Below are 20,566 nucleotides of genomic sequence, written 5' to 3'. Positions count from 1 at the left end.
CTCTTCTTCCTACTAAAGTGCATAATGTCACACTTTCTCACATGGCATTCCATTTGCCGTTCACCTGCCCACGCTCCCAGCTTCTCCAAGTCCTTCTGCAGACTTCCAGCTTCCTTAACACTACCCCCACCTATCTGTGCAGTATCTGCAGGAGCTGAATGGTGCTCCAACGCAGTTTGCAATCACCTGATTTGTATCTACTCTACTGTTTACTATCAAGCCAGATGCTCCGCCCACTTCAATAAACAGTGCAGGAGGACATGCCAGGAGCTGCACCAGGCATCCTTTAAAATAAGGAATCAACCCAATGAAGCTACAGAGCTACTTGTGATCAGACAGCGTAAACAGTGTTTAAGCAATTTTGCAACCAATGGATCAGCCCGAAGCTCTGCACACCTGCCACATCTAGTTGTAAGTGGTGGTGGACTTTTAAACAGCCCACTGAAGGAGGAGGAGGCTCCACTCATGTCTCCATCCTTACTGATGGAGGAACCCAACCCATTAGTTCAAAGTTCAGGCTGAAACATTCACAGCAACCTTCACCTGGAAGTGCCGAGTGGCTGTTCCATCTCCTCCTCCTCATCCAAAGCTCCCCAGCCTCACAGCTGCCGATCTTCAGTTAATTCAGTTCTCTCCAGGTGATATCAGGAAACAGTTGGAGGCAATGTATCCTGCAAAGGCTGTGATGCCCTGACAATGTTCCAGAGATAGAATTGAAGATTTGTACTCCAGAGCTTACCACTTCCCCAGCCAAGCTGCAACACTGACATCCACACAACGATGTTGAACCTTGCCCATGTATGTCCCCTGCGTTAAAAAAAAACCAGGACAACTCTGCCCTAGGCAGTTAGCAGCCTGTCAATCTACTCTGAAGGCAATGGAGGGTGTCATCTACAGTGCTAACAATTAGCACTTGCTGAACAATAACCTGCTCAATGACTTTCCATTTGGTTTCTGCCAGTATAGCTCAGCTCCTGCCCTCATTACAGCCTCAGTTGAAACTAAAATAAAAAGGTTGAATTCCACAGATGAGATGAGAGTGACTGCCCTTGACATCAAGGCTACATTTGGCCAAGCCTCCCATCAAAGGAGCACCAGCAAAGCTGGAGTCAGTAGGAATTGGAGAAAACTTTCCACTCAGTTGGACTCATACCTGGCACGTAGGAAGATGTTGTAATTGGAGGTCATTCATTTCAGCTCCAGGGCATCTCTGCAGGAGTTCTTCAGGGTAGTGTCCTAGACCAAGTCATCTTCAACTGCTTTATCAATGACCTTCCCTCATCATAAGGTCAGAGTGGGGATGTTCGCTGATGATTGCATAATGTTCAATGACATTTATGTAATCTCTGATAGTGAAGCAGTTCAGACCTGGATATTGTTCAGGTCTGGCTGACAAGTGGCAAGTAACATTGAAACTACACAGTGATCATCTCCAACAAGACCGAATCTAGCCATTGCCCTCGACCTTCAATGTCATCATTGAATCCCTACCATCAATATTAAGGGCTATCATTGACCAGGAGCACTATTAGACTAGTCATGTAACTCTGCAGCAATAAGAGCAGGTCAGAGGCTGCTCCTCAATGCATGTCCGTTATCTATAAGGCACAGGTTGGAATTGTGATGGACTGCTCCCCACTTGCCTGATGAGTGCAGCCCCAAAAAACACTAAGAAAGCTAGACAACATCCAGGACAAAGCACCCACTTGACTGGCACCCCATCCCCAAGCAGAAATTCCCTAAGGCTCCATCGGCAGCACTTTCCAAACTTGTACCACTTCCATGTGGGACGGCAAGGGCAGCTGATATTTGGGAACAATTGCCATCTGCAACCTTCCCTCCAAGCCACTCTCCATCCTGACTTGGAGATATGTTGCTGTTTCTTCAGTACTGCTGAGTCAGAAGCTCAGAAGTCCTTCCCTAAGAGCAATGCGAGTGCACCTACACCAAATAGACTGTAACAGTTCAAGAACACAGCTCGCCACGACCTTCTCAATGGCAAATGTGAATGGGCATTACATGGATCCAACCAGCGGTACCTACATCTTGTGAATTGATTTTTTAAAAAAACACAATCTGGTGCACCTTTTTGTTTCAGCTGTTGTTGATATTCGCCCATACCCTATGCTGCGACTATCCAAAAATTATATTTCACTTTGTACCTTAACTGCCAAAGGACTTTCATTGCAACACAATGGTAAAAGCTTGTGTCTAACTCTCTGCACCATTCAGTCTCTCAGTATTCAGCTCATTAATTCAAATCAAATCTCAGTTGCAGGGCTGAGACGTCTGGCACTTCCTGATCACATTGCATGAGCAGAAACTGCAGGAATCAACTTTTGCCTTTTTGGTACTTTTCTCTAAATGCCCAGATTAATATTACTCCATTGCAAAGCTCCCTTATTTCACTCGGGAAGAAAACAGGTCGTTTGCAACTTGCCTGTTGGGTTACCAGGAAACTTTGACAGCTCTGATTAAAAATGAGCATGGAGGGAGATGGAGACAACTGCATTTCATCTGTGAGTGGGTCAATGAGAGTGTATGCATGTGTTTTTGTAAGTATTTAACATTAAGTCATCAGTTTGTACCATTCATAATTTCTTTCTTCTTCTTCCCTGGGATGTGGACATGACCAGCAAGTTGCCTATCCTTAATTGTCCCTTGAAATGGCTAACTTTGTGGTGCTTCAGAGGGTATTTAAGAGTCAACTGTGTTACTATTGGTTAGACCAGGTAGGGATGGCAGATTTTCTTCCCTGGAGACATTAGTCAACTTGTTTTGTTTTACAACAATGAATAGTATTCATTGAATTCAGATTCCACCAAGAATTTGATCCTCTGCCCCATGCTCATTTGTCTGGGCCTGTGGATTATTAGTCCTGTGGTGATTATATGCTATTGTCTCCTCCCAAGTCACTTACAAATCCAAGTAATTTAAAACAATTCCTGCTCTAATTTTTGCATATAACTAGCATGGACCAAGTGCTTAGTGGGTTTAAGTGTGGTGATTGTCACCAGATATTTTTGTTTTCGGTGATCATTGATGTGATATATCACCCACTGGGACGGTGAAAAGAACGGGGGAGTTTGTCATGAATAGAAATCTTTTATGATGGATTACGTAACCATAGCAGCAGGCCTCCTCTGTTCAGTCCTGAAACAGCTGCCTTTCAGCTTAGTTATTCTCCCCGAGAGGTCATTGGATGTGATGAAGCCGTTGCTAAGGGAGACACAAGTACAGAAGAGGGGCATATTGCAAAATGATTTATACATCGAAAGACACAGCCAAGTACAAAATGTAATTATTTGTTAATGCAACCACGAGAATGTCAGTGGATTTTGTGAAAGCTGCAGTGACAGTGTAAATATGGATCACAAATCAGTGTGCCTGGCAGAAGAGATTCCTCAGGGGAGTCACTGAGGCTTTACTTTCTCACTGTTGTAGACAAGGATCTTGATTGTGAAATGATGAATGGTCTGTAACATCTGAATACAGTGAAAACATAGCCTAAATAGAGGGCAATTCTGCCTAATCTGCAACTTGCATGATAGACTGAGAAACCTGAAACTGGAATTATGGGCTGCATTTTCTCGGTTCGCCAGCATGAAGTAGACTTAAGCAGGTTAGTGTTTGTCTCTTACTTCTGAAACCACTGTGCAATAGAAAGATGGCCTGAATTTGCTGCCTTATGTTAAATATGTGCGAGTACATTGCATGTTCCCAGATTCTGAAAAGTTGCATTCGGTTCTTGCTTGACATCATGTGTACTGGATGCACAAGGTGCAGCTAATAAATTAGCTTTATCCTCTGCCCCCAGCCCGGTGGGATGCTTTGAGTTCCCAGGAGCTATTCTTTGGCTCTGGCTCTTGAACAAAAATCCACCTTCTGCTTGCAGTAGAATTTTTATATTAGTCAACAGTCTAAGTTTGCAGGGGCAACCTTATGATCATTGACAGATACGCAAAATTGGGGAATAAATTGTTTAGTGGGGGGGTGAAAAAAACTGATGTAGATTTACACCTCTCCAGGAGTATTGATTGTTCTGACTTGCTATGAATAGGAATTTGTGTTGTGCATGCATGGCATGGCCTGGGTTGCTCTTGTGTGCATAGTTGCATGTGGGCAATAATAATGTTGTTGTTCATAATCTAAAGTGAAAAGCCTGCATTACTGCGAAAAGGGGCTGGAGCATTTCCTTTAGTTCCGTTGAATATGTTCCAAAAAATGTATCAGCCTTATGCAAAACAGAGGTCACAGATAGGCAGCAGGCTATCAAAATGCAGATTGAGTTAGGGTCATTGTGACTGTAACTCTTCCCTGCTCTCTCACCACCCACCACCACCCCCAAACCCCAATCTTGAATAGAGAGAAATCTCCAGTCCTTTGAGTTTCAGCACAGCATTGCTCATTCATCTGTGACCCCATGTCGTACAAAGTAACAATAGATCGAGTGAATGTCTGCCTGCTTTTATATTTGAATTTTTTTTAGAGTCAAAAATTATTTTCTAAAGCTTTTAATTAGCATTCCTAACAGAATAAATAACCCAGCCTGTGTAGTGCACTGAACACAGTTTCTCCGTTTACATGCGTACCTTCTCCACCACCTCCCTCCCTCAGTCTGACACCAAAAAGGTCCAGACTCAGACATCTTTATATATCATCCTGTTAAACCCTTGAGCCCGTTGTTTCTATCTTTTGCAAATGGGGTCATGGAGGAACCAAAACTAGTGAAAATGTAATTATTATTGTTTGTTAAAAGCAAATGCTTTTCAAAAGGTAGTCGCATTGCCATAATATTGCCGGGTGAGTGAAACAGTGACTCGTGCTACCGTTCAGATTCATCTATGAAATGTGGGAATTAAAATGCAATAGTCAGCGCATAACCATTATAATAAAAACCCAGGTAGTTCACTAATATCCTTCAGGGAAAGAAATCTGTCTGTGTTTGGTTTGGCCTACATGTGATTCCAGACCCGTGATAATGTGGTTAATCCCTCAATTGCCTGCGGTTGGGCCAAACAGTTGAAGGGTGTCAAGGACACGCAACAATTGCCAGCCTTGCCAGTGGTATCCACGTTCTCTCGGAATTGTGGTGGGGGGGTGGGGGGAAGATGCTGCCATCTCCTAATTAAATGGCTCTCTTCTGATTGCGCTTAATATAATTGAATGTCATTGCAATAAAGGGAAAAGGTATTTGCTGTTTGTGTAGGTGAGAGATATTGGAAATGCTCCATGCACAGAGATATGAAGCTAACTGTCCATTAAAGTACCCTGTGTTATTTACACAGCCTTAGAATAAGATATACTTTACCTTTTGAACTGTGTACTGCACCATATGGAGATAAATTCATTTGATGCATTGAGTGTCTTTTACATTGATTTCAGAATTTTGATGCAGCAACATGAGTTCAAGGTTGAACATAGTGGGGAATGAGTCATATTAATGATTAGTACACCAGGGTAATGTATACACACACACACACACACACACACACACACACACACACAAAGAAAAAAAATCTAGTTTGTCCTCTGTGGAGTTAACAAAAGCTTGTTCTGATTTGGGATTTTATCCATTAACAAGGTGACACCCTTTTCCAAACCTTATCTGTACATCAAACAGGCCAAACCAGAAAATAAGGTAAATGAGTCTTGTCTGGGTTTGATTGCCTACTTTGTTGAGACTAGAAGCTCGAAGACTATAATTTGAATAGTGATTGACCAAGGCATGATTCCTAGCAATGTCTGACTGCAGCCTACTTGCATAGAAGACTGAATGGCTCAGACATCTTACTATCAACAGGATTTGGCTGTTATATAATTAATCAACCTTTTGTTCGGTTTAGCAACTAATCATTCTCCTGTTTTGAGGCCAAAGCAAAACATAGGAACAGAAATAAGGTAGTCAGCCTCTTGATTCTATTCTGCTATTCAATAATATTATGACCGATTTGATTTATATATCAACACACTCTACCTGCATAACAAGAATCTATCCGTCTTATTTATTTACTTTGAGATAGTTAATTGAAATGCCTAAATGGCTCTTTTAGAAGATGTTTCACATTGCTCTCTGAGTGAGTGCTTTGTGACATTTCCAAATGTTCTAGGTTTATGTTTCAGGTCATTCTTCTCTTTCTGCCCCCCCACCCCCGTGATCTAGTCTTTCCTCCAATGATCAAGGAAGGTATCACCTTTCCATGTGCAGAAAGTGGTTAGAATGTGTAACTTAACACCATAAGAGGTAGTGACAGGTCAGGGCTTCCCAACCAGTGGGTCAGACCAGTGTAGTCACAGGATAAGGTTTTGGGGTCATGAACTCTGAGACAACAATGGCTACTGTGAGGTTTGGACAATTCCTGGCAGCTTCTAGGCCTCTTTAAATTCCGCCTGTTGTTTTGTTGGCTGTGGCCTTGGGGACTGCTGCAGTGAGGCACTGCATAAAGAGCTTGTGAATGGGTAGGTGTCTGTTTTTGTTTGAGAAACCCTGCCTCTATACCAACTACCACACAAGGGATGTGGCAAAGTGTAGAATGGGAAGATCATGGAATCTCTACAGTGTGAAAGCAGGCCATTCAGGCCACACTGACCCTCTGAACATCCCACCCACAGTCACCACCCCCCACCCACAGTCTCTCTCTCTCACTCACTCATTCACTCCCAATGCACTCAAGCACCCCAATCCCATACAGCCACCCTCACGCCTGTCTCCTGACTCGCCACCCTCCTCCCCCATCCCTCGCCCTCCTGACCCCTCACCCTTGCCCTCTCCCCCTTCTTCTCCTCCTCCCCACTCTTCCCCCCCCCCCCCCCCCCACCACGAATGATTTGTATGAGCAAGATTTGCATTCACTTGAGTATTGAAGATTAAGCGGTGATCTATTGTGATGAAGAAAGATTTCAGTCAGGTGTGTGGAGAAAGTATTTCTTCTGGCACTCCAGAACAAGGGGGCATGGACTTAAATTTGAACGAGTACCTTTTGGTGAGATGTTCGGAATCCGTTCACAAAAACGATTGTGGATATCGGGATGCGCTCTCCCTCCTCCCCCGCCCCCTGCAGTAAGCTGTTGTCACTTGGTTAATTAAAAATTTCAAACCTGATCTTGTTGGCCTCTTTAAAACAGAAACAAACTAAAGGATCTGGAAGCCATCTGTTCAAATGAGTTCAAAAGATCTAATTGATAAAGTTCAATGGGCTGAATGGCCTCATTCTATTACTGTGCCATCAGACATTGATTGCTGATCTCTTGAAGTGGTATACTTCTGAGAGAGTCACATCAATTGTTTATAAAATTTAAGGCCATGCCATATTTATCTGTAGTCCTAGCCATCGATTTGTCTGACCTTATTAGCTGAATCAACTATGATGCTCTACAGAGCAGGGAATAATTTCTGCAGCATTTTACTTCCGTGACTTCCTTTTGTCACTGGATTTCTTCTGTGCCTATTTGGTGGTTTTACTGGTTTCAGGCACAGCATTGAAATGCAGTAAATACTGCCTCCTGTGCCTGGAGTCAGTGGGTCTTAGTCTAGTTGGCAGGTCACATGATAGCTGCCTGCTCTAGGTGAACCATGAACAAATAAGTACAGAGATGTTACAGTCAGTGAAATCTGTTTGCTCTTTGCAGTAGTTTTCATGTTCTGTTTTAAGTCTATCTTCACTACTTCTCACAAACAGAATTGTAAATGTTTAACTCTGTCAATTTAGGCTAATTATTTTCTTGTCCTAATTTGAGCATTGAAGGGATCCAAGATGTGGCCTAGCTCAGGTCTCTGATTGTACCAATCGACAAACTGCTTTATCAACAGCAACATTTCCAAAATTTAAATAATCTTTGAATTTTGTTGAATCATCAATGTTAATTTTGACAAATTGATGTAAGTCAAAATTGTATTTTATCAAGTCTTGCATGCATTTAAGTCATAATCTAACAACACCTAATCTAATCTAAACATTTGCCTTACATTTGCCTCTGGTTGGCCTATTCTCTCTGTGTAACTCCTCCAAACATGGTTTCTGTAAACCTTTTGTTCATTCCTGCCACTCCGACACTTGCATCCAGTTGGCTGACTAGGTGACATGATAGTTACCCATGCTGCACTCCCTATTTCCACAACAATCTCAATACTTTTGCTCCATCAATCACGCTGCTGCCTTGATGCCTAAGATTTCCCCTCTTCTCTATCCGTGATCTTCCTGATTTGTGGCTGGTTGACTGCTCCCTTGACCCACTTGTCTGGCTCAAACTTCCAAGTTTGCTGAAACATTTGCTGCACTGTCTTGTGTGCACTCTCTCTGGGCAAGAGGGAAGCTTAGATTAATGGATGGATGAAGACTGGTAATGAAATGGATTCTTTCCCTCTTCTTGGGTCTACATAAATGTAGAACAAGGGGATATTAGTGAAAACCCAAAAGCACTTCACTATGTTTGTGGCGCACCTTTTTTTTAAATTCAATCATGTTTAATTGTGTAAAGCCGTTTTTCAATTCGCTCATTATATTGCAAATTAGATTTAATATAAAGTACCCCTCTCCCATTTGTACAGAAGTGTTAGTGATGTAACTCTGTCTCTGTCAAACTTAAATATTTCAGAAAAGTAACTAAAAGAGACTCTAAGGCAGTACAATGTGTTGCTGGAAAAGCGCAGCAGGACAGGCAGCATCCAAGGAGCAGGAGAATTGACGTTTCGGGCATAAGCCCTTCTTCAGGAAGAAGGATTCCTGAAAAAGGGCTTATGCCCGAAACATCGATTCTCCTGCTCCTTGGATACTGCCTGACCTGCTGCGCTTTTCCAGCAACACATTTTCAGCTCTGATCTCCAGCATCTGCAGTCCTCACTTTCTCTAAGCCCGTTCAGCATGGTGGTAGACTTTGTTCATGTGACTTTATTGGCCTGTTTAATATCACTGTGGTTTGATATGTCTTGGTGTTGTATTTTGTTTGGTTAAGCAATCCTATTGGAATTATGATCTTCATTTTTTTGTTTTGGAAACTGCTGCAATGAAAAGAAAAGCTCAGCATTTAATTAATGCCCCAGCAAATGAGATCAAATCATAAACAGCTTCTCAATTTATTTTAAACAGTTATCTGCAGGATATCAGTGAAGCCAGATATGATTTCTATGTTATCTTCATACTAAGTGTGAAAACCATTTGCAGTTTAATTTTTCTATGGTTTTTCAGTTGTTTGGAAGGAGGTCAGACTGTGTGTGTGTGTGTGTGTGTGTGTGTGTGTGTGTGTGTGTGTGTGTCTGTCTGTCTGTCTGTCTGTCTCTTATAGTGGTCATAGTGAAGAATGGTGTCTTTCTAAGGCCCCAGTGGCACTTTTTTCAGGTAGTCACTGGAAGATAGGTTTGTTGTGTGACTCAGAATCATGAAGGTTATGCCATTCTTTTGCCAAGGTACAAATCCGTACTAAGTATCAACTGAAAACCTGAAATGCTAATTGCTCTGATTGTTGGCTAGATATGGTGCATATTGACACCTCATGCACAAACTGGTCGGTGGAGTTCATTGGTTGCCCAGGGTATTGTCTTAAAGGCACATAACATCAAAGCTGTTGGAAATCAACCCTCAGCCTATTCAGCCTCTCCCTTTAGCTCAAACCCTCCAACCCTACCAACATCGTTGTAAATCTTTTCTGAACCCTTTCAAGTTTCACAACATCCTTCCTATAGGAAGGAGACCAGAATTGCACGTAATATTCCAAAGTGGCCAAACCAACAATCTGTACAGCCACAACATGATCTCCCAACTCCCATACTCAATGCATTGACCAATAAAGGCAAGCATGCTAAGTTTCTCCGGTAGTTTCTGTTCTAAAGGGATAGGATTGTTTTTGTGATTTCTTTTTCTTTTTGTGTGTAACATTATGTAGCTACATTTTGCCCCATGTTGTTTGGGATTGCTCTGTTACCCACTGTTTTCCAGTATTTTGTATTCCCCTGCCTGTTCTTTGCTGTTTGGAAGTTCCTCAGTAAGATTAGCAAAGAAACAGCTCTGGAATATGCTCATTAGAAACTGCAACTGCTCAACATATTTCATACAACTGTATTATAACCAGCAGCCTTTCAATACGTCAGATTGCGCTGGATTTGACCACAGGCTATAGGGAAAGGTTTTGATTTGTGCACAGTGAAGCTCTGAGAATTCGTGGATACTACATTTTTTTTAGCTAGATAGTGAGCCATGCAAACAATCAGCAAATATAGGGTGGACCAAATGGTTTATTTTTGAGACAAAAGTTTGTTTGATATGAATTTAGTGATTTTTGTGGAAAAAAACATATTGGTGCAAGGTGAGTGTCTGGCTGCAGATGCCTGTTCCTGTAGTTTTTAGTTAAGAGTGCACTAGATAACCATAGTGGTTGTTCAAAAGCTCATGGGTGAAAGGATATTACTCCTCACTGAGCCTGTTTTCATGTGCAGCAATGTGAAATTTATGGACCAGATCTTGCTGAAAACTCTACGTAAACCTCCAACTTGTCTGAATAATTGGTATGTCTGGTGTTTGCAGGGTACCAACAATACGAGAAACCAGTTTCATTGAAAAGATGAAGAAAACAGTAAGTGCATCTTTCACTGTGATATTCTATGGGTGTAATCAATTGGTGATGGGAGAGAATCGATCCCCTCCATAAACCTTCTGTCGCCCCTAATTGCCTTGTACTAGTTTCAACTTTACCCAGCAGCTGGGTTTAATTTGGTTATGTTCTGAATGCACATTGTTGCTGTTCTTATGTAATTCCACAAGAAGCTCTGCCAAGTTGAAAATCCCAATACCTGTAATCTCTTCTCCAAAACATCTATGGATCGGTCCTTGTCCTTCTCTGAAGCCCCTTTCAGGTTTAGAATTGTAGAATCTCAGAAACCTGTAGTACTGGAGACCAATGAGACTAGCACTGAATGTTAGAGGGAGCTATCAAGCCCCCTCCCCTTCTTCTGTAACCCCATAAGTTTCTTATTGTTGAGTATCTTTTCTATCTTCTTTTTCATTTAAGAAAAACAGAATTATACAATCTAAAAAAAGATCCACTTCTGTCACCTCTTCGGTTTAAAATCTTGGCTTTTGGCAACTGAGTATATCAAGAACCTCTAATCTTTCCTCTAGATCTTTCTGCCAAGATATATGGCCTTTTTGTTAATTGAGCCATTTTCAAGAGAAAATAATTTTTCTCTAACTACACTTATCAAAATCTCTCCATCTTGAAAATCTGTTGTACTATATATTGAGCTTCTCAGTGCCATGGAAAACTGAATTTCTTCATCCCTAGAAATGGGCTGATAAACCAACTCTGCTCCTTTTTAGGGTTAGTACATCTTTCCTGAGGTATGTTGTCAATGCTTGTCCCACACCACTTCCAACCCAACCAAGAAAATTTCCAGCATAATCATTTGTGGATGTAGGTTTACTCACACCTAGAAGCATGGCATTCCAACCGGAACTCTCAACAAACACATCGAGTTAGACCCCCATCTACCACCTTCTGAGAAAAGGAACCGGAAGTGACTTCACCACAGGAAATAACATCACCAAACCCAAACATATAAATAGAAAGCAGGAATTTTCAGCATTACTTCGCGTGGGGTCCACTGAAGATGTTACCTAGTAAGGTAACAAAACATCTGGAAATGAACCTTTCAGCTCAGCGAGCAAACCTACATCCAAAACCTCAAACTGAGCTGCAAATCTTCTCAAAACTTGCTGTAATCATTTGTTGCTTTATGTTCTTTTAAATCAAGTACAGTATACATGTAAAAGTCAAGTTTCTAAGATTTAACTTTTAGTCAATAGGTTTTGAGGGGGAGAGGTCGACATCTACAGGATTAACATTTGGGAGCAGTTAATATGCACTCTAGCATCACCTGACTATCTCAGATTTGTCTGGTCAGAGACAATCCATCTCTTCCACAGCCCTTTGGTTCCTGTACCTGAGCTAATCTGTGATCCAGACTGCCATTATCCAGTGTGTTCCCTTCATTAGTTTTTTTTCCTTCCAATCTTTTTCCTTCACCTTGAGCCGCTGCGATGAGATTTCATTTGCATCCTCCTACACCTTGCTCAAATGACTAACTGCTCCCTCACATGAGCATCTTGATGGGTACTATCCGTAAACTGTTCGATTATCAGTCAAGCTCCCTCCTGTTCTCATCAAATGTTTGTACACGTGTATGTTAATACTTTTTCTACTGCTTCCTATGCTATCTTACCTCAACATTAAAGATGCTTTGAGATCCTAATGACATTCGGCACTGCGGGGAAAAAAAAGCTGACAGACTGTGTCCATGTTACACTAACTGCTGAGAATGCCATGCACCACTTTCAGAGATCCTGAAATATCTTTGTGCCTTTGTGTTCTTCCCTGCAGGGAAAAAACATAGTTGTGTTTTACGGCTCTCAAACAGGAACAGCGGAAGAGTTTGCAAACAGACTGTCAAAAGATGCTCAGCGGTATGGAATGCGAGGAATGGCTACTGATCCAGAGGAATATGATATGGTTAGTATTATGTTTTCATGACCATAAAGAATTTAAGGATAACCAAACCCGAAGCTGATAAATATACAAAGGAACCTTGGTTATTCGGATATCAATTATTTGAGTTGTTGGACGGGATGGGTCTCCTGTACAGTGTGTTTTTTGCCTGGTCTCCTGAATAGGAAGCAGACCTCACAGAAAACTCCAAGCTCCAGAGCAAATCAGTTAACCGGATAATTAATTATCTGAACGAAATAGTGCCCGCCCATCTCATTCGGATCATCGAGGTTCCTCTGCACATGTATCTCCCTCAAATGGCATTTTTCTGATGTGTTATTTGATATTAATAATGGTCTGTCTTTCACTGTGACTGTAGTTGTCTCCTTTTCTGTCTTCTCCCTTTAGTCTACCTCAGTCTTTGCCTTAAATTCTTTGGTGTGTCTCATTGGAGCTCATCCTCACTGTCATTCAAGAGACTTCTATACAGCACTGGCCGTTCAAAAAAAAAAGTTAATTATTTAGCAGTTTTAACAATCTTCTTGAATAGTGCTTTATTGCTAGTTTATTCACTTTAATAAATTAATCAATTATTATTAAAGAAGGAATTGTTTCACATACAGAAAACAAATCTTCGCAGAATTGTCTTACCTGTGTGTGTTAAAAAGGGTTCTATTGAAATGAGATAATCAATTACATGAAGCAAGACTTGTTGACCACAGTGTACCAGAAATAGGAGACTAGTGTATTCAGCTTTGTGACTTCTCTTGAGATCAAAGTTTAGTGACTTTCAGAAGCTGTGTGTGTATTACTGCTAATGCAATGATATTAATTGCAGCAAAAACAAATTCCTGGTGTGGCTACGCTAATAAATGATCATATGTCTGACCCTATTCTAGGAAACAGGGAATGATGACTGTTCACTTTTAATTTTCCAATGAAGTATTTAGAATTGTCCCGGAGTGCTTTTAATTTCCCTATAATATGAAGGGACAGATAGTGAATTCATAACTAGGAATCAGCTATGTTAAGTGTGGCTGATGGGGAAATAGCAGTGTCAGTTTAGTGAAGGCATATCCAGGAGGGCAAAACTGCACCATTATCAGATGGCAGTAGAACATTCATACAATAAAACCTTGAACGAGTGAACAACCTTTTAACTACTAATAAAAAGTATCCGAAATTCTTCTTTTAAAAAAAAACTCTATCTTAAAGGAAGAGTTCTGAGTGATGTGCAAAAGTTTGATCAATGGCGGATTGTTAGGGAGAGTCTCGGGTGAAAAGAGGATAATAGAGAGCTGGATTGTCACCACCAACATGGGTAGCTTGAATTAAGAAATTTCCTGACCCAGCAGACCTACCTCGGTTTACTGAGCCCCACTACAGTCCGTTTTCACTCCAGGGAGATATCGGGATGGAAGCTAACTCTAGAAGCTGAGCAGAAGTGGCTGCAGGAGAGCGCTGAGGCAGGACTAGTGAAAACATCATCCAGTTTGTGGTTTTGAAAACTTAGGGCCTTTGTAGCCTCCTCCTTCTCAGACCTCCACAGGAACGGACTTTTGCTGCCCCCTCCATGTTAGCCCATATTTCCCACCCTTCTGCCATCACTGTCACCATTTCCCATGTATCCACAATGGGCAATGGTCAGGAGCGATGTGGAGATGAAAAGAAATGAAACTCTTAACAATCTAATGGAACTCTCATTTGTACACACTCAACACTGTTTTTGAAAAATGGAACCCATTGCCTTGGCAGCCACGATGCAGTGTTGAGGGGCTTTGGAAATTGGTTATGTGATCAAGTCTTCTGACCTGTGCCTGAGATGTTCCACCTCCCAGTGCTGACTGCTTTTCAGTCCCAGCAGTGCTACCTTCGGTCAACAGATATAAACCCTCCCTTTCCCCAAGACTCTCATTTACAAATTCTGCACCTTAAACTATCTCAAAATTTTCCAGGTGACCTCTGGAAATTGTAAATGCAGTGCTTGGTATAGTAGCCTACATTGGGATGTAGGAGTAAACATTACATTTTTGAACCTGAAGTGTATATTAAATTTTAACTTTATTCTACTGTTTAATTTGCTTAATCATTCACACAAAAGGCAAGATAATGCAATTGCTCATCCTGAGGCAGAGAAAGTACCCTCTAGGATTTAAAGTACGCACTCTGGACTGAGAGTTTATGGTGTAGGGGGTGAGGGCACGCTATGTTCTCAGAGGTGTCACCTTTGACAAAAGAAAGGCCTTGCTTTAATTTAGAGACTTTGCAACTTCAGATTGACCACTCTTGAAAGACTTTCTGAAGCCATTGTTGTAAGAAATTTGCACCTAGCAAAATTGCTCAAATAGCAATACAATAGTCGGATAATTTGTTCTAGAAATGAAGACTGAGGGGATAGGTATTGACCAGGAGCACAAACTTGACGATGTGCTTGCCTGAAAATAAAATATCCCATGGTGTGCTAGAAAAGAAAACTTAATCTGATGTCTTTGGAAGCAATTTTACCATCTATCAGTTCTACCAAAAACCTATATCTAGCCCCATTTATTTACTGTATGTCAGACCTTGATGGATATTGACTATTGCTTAACAATGTGTTGATAGTGAATATGCTTCAAGCATGATCCATTGGCTATTCAGCATTTTGGGATTATTGCATTTGACATTTGATCGACTTCTGCGCAATTTTCTATTTTTTCCTTTCAGTCTGAACTAAATCGACTTACAGAAGTAGAGAACTCACTGGCAATCTTCTGCATGGCTACATATGGCGAAGGTGATCCCACTGACAACGCACAAGATTTCTATGACTGGATGCAAGAGACTGATCTAGATCTAGCTGGTGTGAAATATGCAGTAAGTACTAAAGAAAAATGGACAAAGGTTTGTGACTTCTTGTATAACCAAAATTAATGTGTAGGTAATTTCAGAGAAACATGAAGACTGGTGAATTGTACAATCTGTGTAGTTAATGAAATGCAATTTGTAGTATATTCACGTCAGGGGCTTTATTTTGAAATGTTTCTTTCTTGTTTAATAAAAAGTAATCTGTAACATATATGTTGCAAGTGCAGAAATTAACTTGCAAAATCATGCATTGTGAATCATAGTTTAAAAAACATTTGCTCATGTTTTAGATCAGATTAGATCAGATTAGATTACTTACAGTGTGGTTTAGTTTCTCGAGAGTTCTGTAGGCAGATTTCAATAGAAATGATGTCCCAAAAGCAGCTTGGAATTTCTGCTTTTTTAAAAAAATTCATGTATGGATGAGGGTGTCGCTGGTTAGATCAGCGTTTATTGCATTCCGGGCAGTTAAGAATCAATCACATTGCTGGCCTTACCAATTCTGGTCTATAAGTGATTCCAGACGCCCTGCAGAATTTCTTCCCTGAAGGGTATTAGTGAACTAGATGAGTTTTTACAACAATCGGCAATCATTGTATGTTGCCATGAGACCATCTTTTAATTCCAAATTTTATTGAATTTAAAATTCAATTTGTCATGGGATTTGAACCTCTGTCCCCAGAACATTGGTGTGAGATTCTGGGTTATCGGCTCCTTGACATTTACTACTGCACCAACACTTCTCTCATGTTTTGAGGCACGATATGTGGCAGATATAGCATACTTGGGAAGAAAACACTGCAACTGTGGCTCAATGGTAACTCTCTTGCCTAAGAATCAGTGGGTTCAAGCCCCTACTCTGGAATTTCAATGCAGAACCTATTTCAGAAACGCCCACTCTTTCCACCATAGATGCTCAGTCGCAGCACTGTGTGTCATTTACAAGATGCATTGCAGAAATTCACCAAGGATCCTTTGATAACACCTTCCAAACCCATGACACCTTCTATCCAGAAGGATAAGGGCAGCAGATATGTGGGGACCCTACCACCAGCAAGTTTTCCTCACTCACCATCCTGACTTACAAATATATCACCACTCCTACAAATATACCACAAGTTTATCACTAGGTCAAATATCCTGGAATTCCTCCCCTAACAGCACGTGGCTCTACAGACAGCACATGGACTGCAGCGATTCAAGAAGCAAACTCCACCACCACCACCACCACCACCACCTCAAGGGCAACTAGGGATGGGCAATAAATGCTGATCCAACCAGCAATGCCCACATCCTGCAAGTGAATTTTAAATAAACACGTGATTTAGCACCTCAGGTTCCTAAAGCACTCAATCAGCGGTGTGTTCCTCATAATGTTTGGGTCTGTTGTGAAGATTCATTGCAGTGAGTAGCCAGCATCTCTTGCCAGTGGTTATCATTGATACAACATGGCTTCCAGGGTGATAGAAAATGAATCAGGTAGGTCTTTATCTGTCTCTGTAGCAATTCCAGTTTTCCATTGAAGCTTAATGCTCTCCAAGATGGGGATTACTGCAGCAGAGTCCCAATTACCAGAGAAGGTGGTGTAGTGGAGTGAGAGTGAATTCCAGCAAGTCTGACGACATGTAAAATCTTTTGAATTTGCCAGCAGGATCTGGAGTTTTTATTCTGTTTCCTGCCTAGCAGCTGGTTTGTTGCTGGTTAGGAAAGCAAGGGCCAATAAGTTTCTGCCTGGCCCCTTGTAAACTCTCCCTGACAATTAGAATGGACTAAGCAAGTGTTTCGATAAGGTACAGGGAGTTTTCCCCCTCTGATATGCAACTGTGCTGGGTAAGGGAGAAACCGCAGTTGACAGGCTGAATGCATCTTTAAGGATCATTCATCCTTCTCCACAAGGTAATGCAGAAGTCATTTATCCCATAGAACTAACAGTCCTTTCCACTGATGGCTTTTTCTGACCCATGAGGAATGTTTTCTGAGCTGCCAACTGTTAATTGTACTGTTGGAGCCTGAATTCAATATGCTGATGAAGTTAGAGATGAGACTCTCTTCTCAGCCGGACTGTGGTCTTCTCCACTTACATCTGGGCCAGCTGCAAAAGAGTGAAAGATGAGTACGGTGCTTCAAGCAATCTTTGATGAGAGGGTGGTAGTCAAAGCAATTAATAAATTCCATTGATTGTAATCTGCTGCAGTTGAGGAAAGGCAGGCGAAGGATAGGAAAATCGATCTTCACACATAATAATTGCGAATTGAACTTGGCTACCCAAACTGCTGTGGTCTGAATTTTGAAGTATGCATTGTCATTTAGTATGTAGACCCTCAGGATTATTGAAACATTATACTGCACTTTGATTCAGAAATATGAAAAGTCTGGTTTGTGGAGTTTAGTCCTCATAAACACTTCTACAAACTGTAAGGACATTTCACTGAACTCATGTTTCCCAAACAAAAGGTAACAATCGATCCAATATCTGATTGTTAAAAATTTGTTTTCTTCTAGGTCTTTGGACTTGGAAATAAAACTTATGAGCACTTTAATGCGATGGGCAAGTACGTAAACAAGAGACTGGAACAGCTGGGAGCAGAAAGGATCTTTGAACTGGGCCTGGGCGATGATGACGGCAAGTGAGTGCTTTTGTTAGTCAAAACTTTATGAAAATGTCAGTTTTTTTTTATTTTGGCAAGTTCTTTTTAGTAGAGTGTTATGGCCTTTAGGGCTTCCGAACTGTGATGCAAAGTATAACTGGTGTTTTCTTCTATCGCAGTTGAGAATAAAGTTGCTTGCCCACTCCAGGTTAAAACTTTTAATTGCTTTGTGTTTGAATGCTACAACAATGGCTTAAAAAAAACTAATTGTTTTATTTTAAATCAAGCTTTATACTTTAAAATGTGATGTGTCCAGTGACTGGGATTGTTACATTTGAGGCCCAGATGCTGCTAGTGGAAAGCCTTCACAGTTACACATGACTTTCAGGAGCTAGTCACAAATGCTGCGGTCAGACTAATTGCTAAGATGTGAACTGGCACAGTTCAATGCTGATACCATTTATGAGGTACAAGAGAACTGAGTGATTAATGAGGCAGAGCAGTTAAGTGTTCTTTTGAGCAAACAGTTACATCTCTAAATTAATTGTAAGTAAAAGTCGCTTGTATGCTTGAAGGTATTGTACTCTGCAGTGGTTTAGGGTATACAGACACAGCAAAGCAAGTTATCGCCAGGCGTTTTTCTTCTTTCCTATCATCCCCTATTTTATTTAACAATGTATTTAAAATGAATTTTAAATAAGTATTATTATGACACATGACAATTTCCAACTAATATAAGAATCAAATATTGTGAATGTTGGAAAACTGAAATTTAAGAGTGTTGTGAATACTGCCAGGTCTGACAGCTTCTGTGAAGCAAAGAGCAAAGTTGACATTTCAGTTCAAAGACCTTTCATCAAAACTGTCATCTATGTGATGAGTTAACGCTGTTTCTCTCTCGGGAGGTACTGCCAAACCTGCTGACCACTTAGAGCATTTTTGGTTTTATTCAATTTTTAACTAAATTGATGCGGTCAACTTTCATTATTTTTAGACAGGTTCTTGGAAAATGACAACCTGTGCTAACTTAAACAAGGAAGATTAAACCACTTGATAGTCGTACACTGATGAAAATTAATTATCCTCTGCCAGCTGAGCCTGTGATGACCTTTAACCAGCTCGAGAGGCCTGCTGTGATTATACAATTTTACTCGCATCATTTTAATTATGAGTGTGTGATTGGCATGAGATTATGATTTCTCGTTTTGACATGCTGTCTCCACATGGGCATTGGAGATTTGCTGTAAATGTTTCTTGTAATGAGTGACTGATTGTATTTGCTGACATGAGCTATGAATAGTGCGGCACCTCTCAGTGCACTGGAGAGTTACCTGTTTCAGAAGGCAGTCGTACCCTGTAGGCTAAATACTTCAAATTTGGCCAGTGATTAGGGACAGGAGGATGTGAGGCAGGTGGCTGGATTCTGAATTTAGCATTGGAGGAGCCTCAGCTCTTGATCTTGTCCAATGGGTTTGAGTTGCTTGCTCCCCTGTGTGGTTGAGGAAAAGGACTGTAGGGAGGTTGGGCAAACTGACCACTGCGCCATGGTACAGGAGGCCAGTTGAAGCAGAGGGAGCATAAAGGGAAGTGGTAGGGGATTCTGTAATTAGGTGTAAAGAGAGCATCCTTTGTGAATATTATTGAAAGTCCTGCATGGTGCCTTGACTATCTGGTGCCAAGGTGAGGAATATTGCTAACTGGCTTGAAATGATACTGGGAAGGGAGGGGCCGGTGGCAAATCCAGTTGTGGTCCATGTTGGCACCAACAACTTCGGCAGGAGTGGCAAGAGTTCCTGTTTGGGGAATATTGAGAATTAGGAGCAAAATTTTAAAAACAGGAAGTCAAAGACTATAATCTCTGCATTATAAGCTGAGCCAGGTGCAAATTGGCATAGAGATAAGAAAATTAAGGAAATATCCACTAGGCTAAAGGAGTAATGTTCGAAAGAATGGTTCCAAGAAGTCAGATAAATGTGATTCTTCCCTTAAGAAAGCCAGGCTGGCTCTCCCACGTTTGTCCACATGACTATTAAAATTAATCCAAATGATTTGATTCTAGAAGTTTCTGATGTTAATATGACAGCTTTGTAAGTGCTTAGAACCTCTTGTTTTTGAAGAATGGTGTAAAGTTTGCAATGTGTCAGTCTTCTAGCACTGTCTCAAAGTCTAGGGAAGATGGTGGCCAGAGCCTTTATGATTTCTACTCTCCCTTCCTTCAGTAGCCTTTCGTGCACCTTAACTAGTCCTGATGTCTTGTCAATACTGTGTGCCAACAGCTTATCCAACATAAGGTTGGATTACCAGGATGCTGTCTGGACTGGAGGGCTTATCTTATGAAGAGAGTTTGAATGAGCTCGGACTTTTTTCATTGGAGAAAAGGAGAAGGAGAGGGGACCTAATTGAGGTATACAAGATAATGAGAGGCATAGGTAGAGACAATAGCCAGAGATTATTTCCCAGGACAGAAATGACTAACACGAGGAGTCATAGTTTTAAGCTGGTTGGAGGAAAGTATAGGGGGGATGTCAAAGGCGGGTTCTTTACACAGAGAGTTGTGAGAGCATGGAATGCGTTGCCAGCAGCAGTTGTGGAAGCGAGGTCATTAGGGACATTTAAGAGACTGCTGGACATGCATATGGTCACAGAAATTTGAGGGT

The 20,566-nt window shown here is 41.2% G+C and overlaps 1 protein-coding gene across 1 annotated transcript in view; it reads left to right on the top strand.

Annotated features, from left to right (window-relative positions):
• Positions 1-20,566, top strand: part of LOC132830581 (NADPH--cytochrome P450 reductase-like) — a 78,936-nt gene that overhangs the window by 34,255 nt on the left and 24,115 nt on the right. Inside the window, exons 3-6 of the mRNA XM_060848412.1 lie at positions 10,518-10,566; positions 12,370-12,498; positions 15,181-15,330; positions 17,824-17,948. Coding sequence (XP_060704395.1) covers positions 10,518-10,566; positions 12,370-12,498; positions 15,181-15,330; positions 17,824-17,948 — 453 coding nt within the window. The remainder of the gene's footprint in view (positions 1-10,517; positions 10,567-12,369; positions 12,499-15,180; positions 15,331-17,823; positions 17,949-20,566) is intronic.

This window comes from Hemiscyllium ocellatum, chromosome 31, assembly GCF_020745735.1.
Source record: "Hemiscyllium ocellatum isolate sHemOce1 chromosome 31, sHemOce1.pat.X.cur, whole genome shotgun sequence".
In the NCBI taxonomy this organism is placed as follows: domain Eukaryota; kingdom Metazoa; phylum Chordata; class Chondrichthyes; order Orectolobiformes; family Hemiscylliidae; genus Hemiscyllium; species Hemiscyllium ocellatum.
Note: the sequence above shows the minus strand (reverse complement) of the source record. Positions and strands in the feature narration are given on the sequence as shown.